Consider the following 13128-nt stretch of genomic DNA (forward strand, 5'->3'; position numbering starts at 1 on the left):
AGCAGATAGGCCGGCAGCCAATCGGAAAGCGTCAAGTGGGCGGGAGCTGCGCGCCGATTGGCCGGCGAGCCGCAAAGGCACCTCGCGCTTCCCCATCCCTTTTGGTTTTGATGCGACACACTTCTCTCTCTCTCCTCTTTTATTTCAGTTTGCAACAACGCTAACGCTGGCTAAATCACAGCCTCGAAGGCCTCTTTAATACCGCGTCTGGTGAGTTGTACAACTTTTGTTGTCCACCTCCGTTCCCGACGAACCTGTCACATAGACGTTACGCAACGCCACCGAGTGGCAGAGCATCACCGTATCAGTCGCCTCTTTTTTTCCTCCATCGGAATAGCAGCCGTTCTAACTGTTGTCTTTTTCTATCTCAACGGCGGGGCGGAAAAGCATTTATCCAGCCTAAAAACCAGACGCGATGACGGAGGCGGAGGAGATAAAAGAGAAGCAACAACCACCCGCATCCAGCAACGGATTTCCGATGGAGGCCTCCTGCAGTGAAGACGCGTTCGATCACACGTACCAGGAGAAGCAAGGCCCCAAGCCGCCCAGGATCGTCGTGTGGAGGAACGTTATCCTCATGACCCTGTTGCATATAGGCGCCATGTACGGCGTCCTCCTCATCCGCACCGCCGCGCTCGCTACGCTGCTCTGGTGTAAGTCCTGTCTCTGCCATATGGCCTTCCCGTCATGTCTGCGTCCATTCCTCACACCGGTATGACACATACAGAGAATAAAACTCGGTTTAATGGTGAAAATGTGCCTGACTGGAGACTTACATTATGTGGTACAAAGCCAGAGATCATAATATGTGTTAAAATATGAAGTGGTCACTACTGTGGACAGCTATTCAAAAGTTGACACTTAAGACCTTTAACTTTTTATAGACCAAATGACCATGTTTGGTAGTTAAATAACTTAAATATGAGCAATAATTTTATTCACTCTTCTCCAGCAAAATGAATTGGACGTTTAGCTGTCAATGGCAGCAAATAATCGAATGAGTGCATGAAAGAGTTAAAAGGCTTGTTTTAATTTTATGGCAGTTTCAACCTAATTCAAACATGAGAATTAGTAGAACTTGTAATTAAACAAACTGTAGACCATAATTACCCGTTAAAACACTTAACTGGTCTCTCAACTTTGATGTCAAACAAAGAGCCTTATTAGTTACCTCATACTTAGGAACTAATGACAGCTGGAAATTTGTCCTTAGGTTTGCTTTGATGATCAGTTTGTTGTATATTGTATATTTGGACTCCCAATATTTGTCGATACAGTGATCCCTCGTTTTTCGCGGTTAAGGTGGACCAGAACCCGTCACGATAAAAGAAAAACGGCGAAGTAGCGCCCTACGCGCCCCCCCAAAATATATATTTTTTTCTTTTTGTGTGTTCAATGTATTTATTCAGCTTTAGCATTGGAAAGACTTATAGGACATATTTTTTCACTTTTTTCTCAAAGTATAATTAAAACATAAACAACCTATGTATATTTATCTTTTAAACTGTCCCACCGAATTACTTTTAAACAAGAATAAAGTAGAAAAATGCTTCTTTATTAAACGCTTCATTGAGTGAGTCCACTCAAATCCGCTCAAGCTGCTCATTTACACACAGAGTTGCCACAGTAACTTAGAAAGACATACATATAAGACATATTTTTTTCACTTTTTTCTCAAAAGTATACTTAAAACTGAAACAACCTATGTATGTTTATTTTTTAAACTGTCCCACCAAATTATTTTTAAACAAGAATAAAGTAGAAAAATGATTGTCTTTATTAAATCCGTCATTAAGTGAGTCCACTCAAATCCGCTCCAGCTGCTCATTTACACACATTGAGTTGCCACAGCAACTGTTTAACAAGTTAAACGATGATTGCCTCACACAGCGCTTTGAAGCTTCGGCTTCCAAGCATCTGTGGCAAGATCAAACATTAAACGCCTGTCAATCATCGTTAACGTTAATAACACTTGGAGGCCTAAAATGAGCAACTCCAGTGCACTGCCTGACCAACAAAGAGCAGGAGGAGGGAACATGTGACGTAAAGTATTGCGCATTTTCATCTCGTTCTCGTCTCGTCAGACGAAAACTGACAAAAGGCTCGCTACGTTTTAGTCTCCCAAAACACGATTTTAGCTCGTCATCGTCATGAAAAAAGTGTTCGTTGACAAAATATTTTCGTTATCGTCATCGTTGACGAAAATCGTTGAAACAAAATTGGACAGGAAGCGTTGTAAACCTGAAAGAAAGATTTCCAGCCAATCACAGAGAATGATTTGGAACAAAGATGTGGAAAATGGAAAAAAATAAAAATAAAAAATAGGTTTTAGAAAATCTGATTAATAACATTTAAAAATAGCTGAGAGATTAACGAACGTTATCACGAAGTGTGTTAAAATTCATTGATTAATCAAGTAAGTAAAGTATACCGATAAATGTCGTTGAACCTGAAGCAGCCTCAGAAGTGTATATTAAACTAGTAACCCTTCAAACTTCGTAGGTGCTCTTTGTTTCAAAATGGTGAGCAAGTCATACTATTCATCTTTAAAAAAATACATTTTTTAAATAGAATCTGTTACATTTGTCATTAAGGGTCTTAATAAAAAGTTTCAAAGGTTTTCTTGACTCGCCCTTAGGATACAATGTAAACTTGAAGTCTCTTTTTGTGTGTGTGTCAACATATAGTTTAATGACAGTCAAGGCCAAAAGCTTTTAACTTTTAAGTGAGGAAGCCATAATTTGTGTTGTCCAAAGGAAATGAGGCGAACTTCAAGGTCAGACTTTGGTCTTTCTGAACCATTCTCAATGTTTGAACAAGTGAAGCTTGTTAAGATATTTCATGAATTGATGTCAAATCAGAAAGGTGTAATAAATGTTGCAGAATTCTTGGTGAATACAGGAACTTGTCCATGTATCTGGGGGCAGAACTGGTCTAAACCACCAACCTAGTGTAAATAAAAAAGTCACTCCGGGACCAACGAGGAAAGTACTAACATTTCTAAGACTTGTCTTTCATGATTTAAAAAAGGCACACTCATGTTTGAATAGATTACCCAAAGTCCAGCACAATTTCATGATGTCACAACGACATCAAAGCTATCACAGCAAGGCTTAGATCATCGTTTCACTAGTGTCTCCGATTAGTCAGCCGACTATTTTTACAATTAGTCGACTAATCTAATATATGGCGGAAAACACAGACAAGACTGAAAAAGCAGTTTCTGCTCTTGCACCCCTCTTTAAAATAAAGTGATGTATTTTAAGCCAAAAGAACTGTTGTGTTTGATAGAACAATATGTCTATATGCTGCCATAGCAGATTCATGGCACACTAAGCCTCCAAACTATTTTTAATTAGTCCGTTTTACCCTAAAAAACGCCCGTTTACAGACGTCGCACAATCGCTTTTGTTACAACCTAGCCATAAAAAGAAAGTAAGTAATTATATGTATTATTCAAAATGTCATTTTTAGCTTTGAATCATTAATTGATGTCTAAATTTTAGTTTTAAAAAAAAAAAACGTCTTAAAAAAATTATTCACTCGCATATTTTAAACCTTTAAACGAATTACGTCACAATGAAAAATTTGGCGTCTGCAAAAAAGTCACGGATATCTACCTCATAACAATCGCTTAATTGTATTTTTTTTTGTTAATGTCGCATTTCCCCCGATATGTTAGATGATAAATAATCGATCCAAACAAAAAAAAAAAAAATTGAAAAATAACGTTTAAAAGGGTAACTATATGAAAAAGAAAATCTCAACCACTCCTTGTTGTCTGCGATTTCTGCATCGCGACCCTTGTTATATAACCATGTTTCACCCATAAAAAAAAAAAAGGAAAAAAGTCCGGCTGTGGCCATCCACAGCTGTGTCTTGACACTTGGTGATACATGCTACATGGAGTTTTTGGATCGAAACAAGGTAATTGCGTGATAATATCTGGTTAAAATCGTGGCGTCTTTAATTCTGCTCTCGCATGCTCTCGCCTCCAATTGGGGTTTTGCTGTTTAAAATGTATTTTTTTTAAAAATGCCTTCCTGTTCAAAATTTTTGTTCCCCCTGAAAATTGAGATTTTAAGCTTTCCAATGATGTATCACACATGCATTTCGGACAATTTTGAAACTTGGCCAAATTGAGGGTCTCAGAGAGGAACTTCAAGTCACCTGAGTGTTTTCTGCCATATACTGTATATATTTTTTTCACTAATTTAGCAATGAAATTTTTGTTGATACTTATTAATTCACAAAAACCGTTTGGAACACTTAAATCCTTTTTAAAGTACAAATAAACACGTAAATAACCATAATAAATCACAAATAAACAATGAGGTCAAATGCTGATACCATTAATGCAAAAGAATAGAATGTAAACAGATTCAGAACACTGACTTTGCCTTTCCAACATGATTCAAAACAGTTCTTAAAAAATATATAGCATTAATATTATAGTATATTACTATAGTAGTATGATATATTTTTTATAAAGGGTGTCATTTTAAAGCTAATCTTAGTTCAGAATCTGAATTTTGAAGTATGTGGGGATTAACTCCAGAAGTCGTTATTTTATTTTATTTTGAAATGTTCACCGGAAGTACGTTCGTTAAACCGCTAACCGTAAGCTTTACACTCCGGGAAAAAAACACACTTTTTGTCATTGCAGGTAGTGTAAGATTTTTTTCCCCCATTTTTTTCATTTGCAAATTCTTTTAACCAGCAATTTTTCACGCAAGTCTGCATTTTGGAGAAGACTGACAATGTTTTATAGCAGGCTAAAGTAGGTTGTCTTTTTCCCCATTAGCCTCAATGTAGCAATGCTAACGTTTACAGTGTTTAATATAGATGTGTTTCCTTATTTTCTATGTCTGATCTTTAATAGTATGGTGTGTCGATGACTAGTAAACATCTATGAAAGAACTGGAGTTTCATATGCCATCAACACGCACGCACAAATGTATGCACGCAAGTACGCATGCGGCGATAAAACACAACCGTGAAAATTACCACCCTCATTTTTATTTACCGAGCTATAAATGGACTCATTGCATATCGTGACAGGCTTAGCAATTTCAATAAAACATGTCGTTGGTTAGTTAGATGGAGGACTTATGATCTGCCAGCTTGTTGTCTCCTGTCGTCTTCCAAAATTACAACTGGGTGACGGCGCTTTACGTGTTCATTCTCGGCCGACGTGCAGCCAAGCTTGGCATTGAAGATACAGGACACAACAGTGTACCCTCCTTTGTTTCGTTGAAATAAGTCAATGTTTTGGCCACTCTGGTGCGCTTTTTTGGCTTTATGCCACTTTCCCTGCTTGCATGCCTAGCGTCCGACATTCTCAACTTTCCACGCACATATTTTTTTTAACCCTTCATGTAATTGATGTCGACTACGTCGACTAGTCGGTACAGCTGTAGTCTCTTTATGACTGCCTTTGTTTCACTAATCTCTTTTTTGATTGCCTTCTTGCTGGATAGAAAATATAACAGCTTAGTACGTAGGTCAAAGTCTCATGTGCCCAAATGTCAATGTCATATTTTCCCCCAAAATACTGTCCGTCTGTTATTTCTACAAATTTGTGACCATTCTGAAGTGCTGAAATTGGGTTGCTGTCTTTGATGATGCCATATTAATCTCAGAACGCGAGTTGTCTGAAAAGTGACGGTAGTTACTAAGGACCTGAGGTAAAATAAAGTGACAAATTGCTAAATTGCTAACGTTATCTGTGCTTATGTGCATCATCAAGAATGCGTGTCCAACTACAGAAGGCGTTGGAAACAACAAACTCTGTATTGATAAAATAAAAATTGTCGCGCCGTAACCTGATCGTGTCCACGTGAACGTTGAATAAGCTGCGTATGAATAAACAAATGCAAAGTGGTCGGTCAGTGATCATGTGCTCGTATGACTCAGGTCACACCACTGTGCTACATGCCTTGACTCGTCGCTTATTCAGTTGCTTGTGAAACACTGTTCTAACTTTTATATAAGGTTCAAAACAGTGAATCCTTGCTACTGGAAGTAAATAGCAGAATTAAGGGAACAGTAAAACCTCCCTGCGATGTGAATATGTCCATAATTGCCTGAAGTTTTTTGATTGTGTGTTTGTGTTTTTCTTTTTCCTCAGCCGTGCTTTGCTTTTTGATAAGTGCTTTAGGAGTAACGGCAGGCGCTCACCGCCTATGGAGTCACAGGTCCTACAAGGCCACTCTACCTTTAAGGATTTTTCTGGCTGTAGCCAACTCCATGTCCTTCCAGGTAACAAGAGAAAATGGACTCTTATCTTTAACACAGTCACATTTAGACGACTAATCCCAAATAATCTTTTCTGACCTGGCAGAATGATATTTACGAGTGGGCCCGCGACCACAGAGTCCACCACAAGTACTCTGAGACGGACGCTGACCCGCACAACGCCGTGCGCGGCTTCTTTTTCGCCCACATCGGCTGGCTGCTGGTGCGCAAACACCCTGACGTCATCGAAAAGGGACGCAAGCTAGAGCTTCATGACCTGCTGGCTGACAAGGTGGTCATGTTTCAGAGGAAGTGAGTAAAACTTTGGTGGGACTTTTTATTGCCACTTGGCTAAGAACAACATGTTTAAGAATTTTAGGACATACTGCTTCAAAGTGCCTGAAGCCAATGTTTGTAATTGTACTTTTTTTTTGCAATGTGCTCCATTTTTCTAAACTGCTTAAGTAAAGAAGTTTATTAACAATACAAATAAAGCCATGGCTTCATGCTGCCGTTCCGGTTTAACAAGGTAATGCAAGCATCCTGGCATTGTTTTTACGATTCACTGCCCTCCATCCCAGGCACTACAAGCTGTCGGTGCTGCTCATGTGCTTCTTCGTGCCCATGTTCGTGCCTTGGTACTTCTGGGGCGAGTCCCTGTGGGTGGCCTACTTTGTGCCAGCGCTTCTGCGCTACACACTGGTGCTCAACGCCACCTGGCTGGTCAACAGTGCCGCTCACATGTGGGGCAACCGGCCGTACGACCAGAGCATCAACCCTCGCGAGAACAAGTTTGTCACATTCAGCGCTATAGGTATGGCATAACCAAGCTAACAGGAGCTAAACCACACAAGCTAACAGCAGAGGTGGGTATAGAGTAGCCCAGGGGTTTTCAACCCAGTCCTCAAGGCACACTGTGGGTCCTGGTTTTTGTTCCAGCCGATCCAGCAGAGACAGTTGAACCAATGAGGCTTCTGCTAAAACAAGCCACACCTGACTGCAATCAACTGATTGCACTTGTAAAACACCAGATTGGGGAAAAAGTGTTGTCATCTTGTTTGGTAAGAATGAAATCCTGCACCCACAGTGTGCCTTAGTGGAATAGGTTGGGGACCCCTGGAGTAGCCAAAGGTTTTACTCAAGTATGACTGGCGTTACTTCAAAATAATAATACAAAAGTAAAAGTAGTCACCAAAAAAATGTACTCTTGTTCAAATAAAAAGAGAAATGAATACTCAAGTAATTGAGTAACATTGTGAGTAACATCTTAAAATGTTTGATTTTTTTTTAAACAATGGTATTTTTTTGCTCAGCACAAAGTTATCGATATAAGCTGTTATTATTATACTGTACAGAAGTATATTCGTCCAGAATATGAGTGAAGAAAACATATTTCTTATTAAAAAACTAAAAGAATTACATCTCCGGTTTTCCGTGGTCAATCGGTGCAAAATAAAAATTAGGAAAGATTAAAATCTCTTTCTTTAAACAATGGTATTTTTTTTCTCAGCACAAAGTTATCGATATAAACTGTTATTATTATACTGTACTATAACAAATTACAGAACCACATAAAACTAAAATGCAAAAAAAAAGAGACAAAAAAAAAAACAAATATCAAGCATTATTCATCCAGAGCAGGGGTCCCCAAACTACGGCCCCCGGGCCGAATACGGCCTGCCTCCACATCTGGTCCGGCCCCCTGAACAATACCAGAGAGCATTTTGAATTTTTTTTTCTCATTAGTGTTATTTATTTCCTGGCCTTTTCTGTGGAGAAATCAGAGAGGGTTATTTGGATATTATCTATTTTATTATTATTATTATATTATAATTTTTATTTTATTCACTTTTGTTCCGTGAAGAATCCAGAAAGGGTTATTTGATTTTGGCTTTCTTAAAAACAATACATTTTTACATTTAGGCACTCCTGCAATTGTCACACTTTTTCTATTACAAACTGACCCCGGCCCCTCATCAGAGAAGGGAAAAGTTATGTGGCCCTCACAGGAAAAAGTTTGGGGACCCCTGGTCCAGAGCATGAGTGGAGAAAACAATATTTCTTATTAAGGAACTAAAAGAATTACATCTCCGGTTTTCCGTGGTCAATCGGTGCAAAATAAAAACGAGGAAAGATTAAAATCCGCGCTTTCCAGTCATGATGACAGCAGCGCTCTATGCAAAATACATTTTTTTACTGTGCTTTAAAGACGGCAGGTGATTGAACAGGCCGGCGTGATCATAGAACGGAAAGCTTGAGTCTGACTGGTATAATGGAGTCATGTGATTATTGTTGCGACGTCTCATTGGTGAAACTGGTGGAGCTACTGTTGGCATCACTGGGGGGAAAAAAGTAAACTCGACTATGTAGAATAAAGAGGAAAAATGTAATGACTAGTGTAGCCCAAAGTACTGGAGTAAGAGTAGTGTTTCTTTTTTACAAATCTACTCAGGTAAAAGTAAAAAGTATGGCTTTGTAAAACTAGTCTTAGAAATACATTTTTCTGTTAATGTAATGGGGTAAATGTAACGCGTTACTCCCCACCTCTGGCACACAATTACTGTATAATTTTAGGTGTACTCGAGTAAATGTAACGCACTACCACCAGTGTTGTGAATAACTGTGTTATTTTTTTCAGTAGTGCGTAATCTAATGAATTACTTTTTCCATCTTTGCAATGCCGTTACCGAGGATTTGAAGGGGCGCATGAATACAATTTGGTTGAATGAAGCGCGTGTTGTCTGATTTCGTCATAGCTTCCTGGGAGAGAGCAGAGCGGGAGGAGGGAAGGGGGTGGTGACACCGTTGCAAAGAGCATTCACGTTCTCATTAGCATTTAGCGTGCAAACGTCATCTTAAACACTCGAGCATCTTCTTTTTTTTCACGTACGTTTACAAATGTACAATTAATTAAAAATTATGTACCGTAATTCTTGCAAGGTACACCTGACTATAAGCCGCCAACCAACAAATTTGACATGAAAACAGAATTTGTTCACAGCTAACCCACACTGGACTATAAGCCGCAGCTGTCCTCACTGTATTATGGATATTTACACCAAAAGATATTAACCGGTAACACTTTACTTCCCAGCGGCATCATAAAACTGTCATAAGACCAAATGAACCACCATAAAGCTTTGAACAAATTGGCTGCAAAGCTTTGGCCATCACTGCTTCCCATGGGGAGACAGTCAACCTTTGCTGCCACTTGCTGTCAACACGTGTTGACAGCATGCCTCTTAGCATGCATTGCAGAGCTCCAGATGTAACAATCAAAATTCGTATTCTGTGCTAACTATTTCTTCAGTTACCGTTCTAGTTGTTTCATTAATTGCTAGTTTTGGTATTTGGTAACACTTTGACAGTGGCATCATTAGACTGTCATTAGACGATCAACATTATGACATAACACTGTCATGGGCATTAATGAATGCTTATAACATATGTCATTTAGTGTTATCCAGCAAATTATCTCACCAAGCTGGACATAAATGGAGTTATCGACATAATTTGCTGGGTGACACTTAATGACATCTGTCATAAGCATTCAGTAATGCCCATGATAGTGTCATAATTATGACGGTCTTATGACGCCGCTGTCAATTAAAGTGTTACCTATTAACACAAATAAATCAACAAATTTGGACTATTAAGCTGCAGGATTTGAAATGAAGGAAAAAAGTAGCGGCTCATAGTGCGAAAATTACGGTACTATTTTCCTGCTGAGTGTGCATTATCATCAAGTTGGCGTTGTCATTGTTGCTAAAATTTTTTTTTTATTACCAAAAAGTCACTTGCCCTAAACTTTTCTTGAATGGCGTATCCATGAAGCTTGTGTGATATAAAAAAAAAAACTAGAGAAAATATAGAAAAGGCAGGATATCAGAGCCTCACCTGCATATTGAAAAATATATCAATATTTACAGTATTAGGGGTGTGACGATACACACAAGTCATGGTTCAGTACAACAGGAAAAACAAAAAAGTTTTTTTTCCTCACAGCATTTGAAAGTTAGTTTAACGCTACACTCTTATTTAGGTGAAATTTGGGGCTGTCAAACGATTCAAATTTTTTATCGAGTTAATTACAGCTTAAAAATTAATTAATCGTAATTAATCGCAATTAATCATCTATAAAATATGCCATATTTTTCTGTAAATTGTTGGAATGGAAAGATAAGACACAAGATGGATATATACATTCAATTTATTATTTATATTTAATATATTTATTATTATAGTATTTGTTTATTATAACAAGATGGCATTAACATTATTAACATTCTGTTAAAGCGATCCATGGATAGAAAGACTTGTAGTTCTTAAAAGATAAATGTTAGTACAAGTTATAGAAATTTTAAAACCCCTGTTTTCGTTTATATAAAATTTGTAAAATTTTCAATCAAAAAATAAACTAGTAGCCCGCCATTGTTGATGTCAATAATTACTTACACAATGCTCATGGGTGCTGAAGCCTATAAAATCAGTCGCACCCAAGCGCCAGCAGAGGGCGGCAAAACTCCATAAAACACAATTAACAAGTGGGCATTTCACTGTACTGTCATTTAAATCTGTCTGAGCGGGGCATGTGCGTTAATTGCGTCAAATATTTTAACGTGATTAATCAAAAAAATTAATTACCGCACGTTAACGCGATAATTTTGACAGCCCTAGTGAAATTTAAAAAAAACATTACGAAAAAGTTTGACCTACTTTTTTTTTTTTGAAGGAAAAAAATCAGTTCAATCAGTTTATATAAACATTTTTGATGTGAAAGATGTTATAGAATGTGTAATAACGTGCAAAACATGAAAAGCAACGTCAGTTACTTTGCTGAGTAACAAATTACTTTTACAATCAGGCAACTGGGTTATTAATCCAATTACTTTTTGGGATAAGTAATTTGTAAGTAATTACTTTTTTAAAGTAAGATTATCAACACTGGTCACTCACTACCCACCTCTGGCTAACAGTAGCTAAACTACGCAAGCTAACAGTAGCTAATTGCGTGAATCGTGAGAAGTTAATAGATGTTACTTTAATTTGATTCAGGTGAAGGATTCCACAACTACCACCACACATTCCCATTTGACTACGCTACAAGCGAGTTCGGCTGCAAGTTAAACCTGACCACCTGCTTCATCGACTTCATGTGCTTCCTGGGGCTCGCCAAGGACCGCAAGCGAGTATCTCACGAGATGGTGCTAGCGCGAGCACAGCGCACAGGAGACGGCAGCTACCGCAGTGGCTAGTGGTAAAAGAAAAAGAACACCCAGACCTCGCCGAGCTTGAAACGGAAAATAAAAACCTCCACGAGTCCTTTTTTTGACGGCGTTTCATCTTTTCATCCACAAAATGGAGGCTATAACGGCTTCACGGTGGGCCTCAACCACATTTTTGCTTGTTTTTGTGGTTTTCGTAGCTGTAACTAAAATTTGTGAAGCTGATCAAAAAGAACAAAATACACGATTTAGCTAAGCTCTCAGCCTTTTAACACGCAGTCAGGCTTCGGTCTACGGTAAAAGTGTGTTGGATTCGATGTGAATTCATTTGGAAAAAAGTCAATCTTTGCTGTGTGTAGTCAAAGGTTGCTCATGTAGCCAATTTGGTTTATATTTTCTTACGCAGTTAATAATCCTGTAAAAAAGTCATTTGGTTAAAACAACCCAAACATTTGAGCTGACTGGTTGGTCTCATGACGACAACCAAAGCAAACGTTATGAAATTTAAAGATCAAGCCGTTTATCTAGTGCCATTTTTTTTTAGTGCGCTTTGTGGACGTTTTGGATATTCTCGTGGCGTACGTGGCTTCGCTTCCTCTCTCGCGACGTTTTTATGCAACATCTCTTCACCGGTCGATGTAGCAGCCGGGTCATATGACCATCTGGCCATTCATGCATGATGAGGATGATGATACACTACGTGTTGTCTGTGAGCGGCGTAAACCTCAACCCCCTTTCGAGCGTCGGGTTTTACAGAATGCTTCTATGATCTTATTTATGTATTTATTATTGCGTTCTTTTTGGTACCGGTTAAGCGTTGCTCTGATCAGAACCGTTAGCCTTGGAAAACTCTTTTGTAAATTGTATCTGGAATTGGAGCGCCTGTTTATTTTGTCCCCCTCTACCATCTTCTAGAGTCAGGAAACTACCAAATGCCTTATGACTTGCATCCATTCCTGATCGTCAAACCCGTTCTGTCCCGACAACTATCGGATTAGATCAATTGAAACTAAAGTCCATGTTTACAGAAGCATAGTTGGTGTTGCAATTAAAGGTAGCACTTAACACTGGAGAAAAAAATGTCTTCTACCAAATGCTCACATACGAAATTGTCCCCGACCCCAATGTCTTTCTTCCAACGAATGTGCCAATTTATTAACGATGCCACACGCCGTTCAAGCCGCCCCACCCCCGAAATTAATGATGTTGCTCCTATAGTGACGAGAAGGATTTCAAAAAGGTTGGAAGTTTTGAATTGTTTTGTCAACTGCTCAGTTCAGAAATAAAAGTTCACAATATTTTCAAGACGTGTCCTTCTTGCCTGTTTTTCTTAATAGGAATTGCGTCAACACTGGCAGTAAAATAAAAAAAATACTTAGCATATATATCACTGGAGGGTTAAATAAGTACACGTACCTTAAAAAAAAAAAAAAAAAAAATATGACGGAAAACACGGACAAGACTGAAAAAGCAGTTTCTGCTCTTGCACTCTTTAAAAGAAACTGCTGTATTTTAAGCCAAAAGAACTGTTGTGTTTGATAGAACAATATGTCTATATGCTGCCATAGCAGATTCATGGCGCATTAAGCCCCCAAACTATTTATAATTTGTCCGTTTTACCCTGGAAACCCCCGTTTACAGATGTCGCGCAACCGCTTTTGTTTCA

At 38.5% G+C, this 13128-nt stretch overlaps 1 protein-coding gene across 1 annotated transcript; it reads left to right on the forward strand.

Moving 5' to 3' along the window:
- The first annotated feature begins 43 nt into the window (after positions 1–43).
- scd (stearoyl-CoA desaturase (delta-9-desaturase)) lies at positions 44–12767 on the forward strand. The gene is made up of 6 exons (XM_057826725.1): positions 44–210; positions 388–653; positions 6131–6261; positions 6344–6549; positions 6819–7051; positions 11293–12767. Exons 2-6 carry the CDS (start codon positions 416–418, stop codon positions 11490–11492), a joined length of 1008 nt encoding a protein of 335 aa, XP_057682708.1. The 5' UTR covers positions 44–210; positions 388–415; the 3' UTR covers positions 11493–12767.
- Positions 12768–13128: the final 361 nt, after the last annotated feature.

Source organism: Corythoichthys intestinalis, chromosome 21, assembly GCF_030265065.1.
Source record: "Corythoichthys intestinalis isolate RoL2023-P3 chromosome 21, ASM3026506v1, whole genome shotgun sequence".
NCBI lineage: Eukaryota > Metazoa > Chordata > Actinopteri > Syngnathiformes > Syngnathidae > Corythoichthys > Corythoichthys intestinalis.

Coding starts and splice junctions, on each gene's coding strand:
- scd (XM_057826725.1), top strand. CDS start 416: ATGACGGAGGCGGAGGAGATAAAAGAGAAGCAACAACCACCCGCATCC. Junction 654..6,130: donor GCTCGCTACGCTGCTCTGGT/GTAAGTCCTGTC, acceptor CTTTTTCCTCAG/CCGTGCTTTGCTTTTTGATA. Junction 6,262..6,343: donor CCAACTCCATGTCCTTCCAG/GTAACAAGAGAA, acceptor CTGACCTGGCAG/AATGATATTTACGAGTGGGC.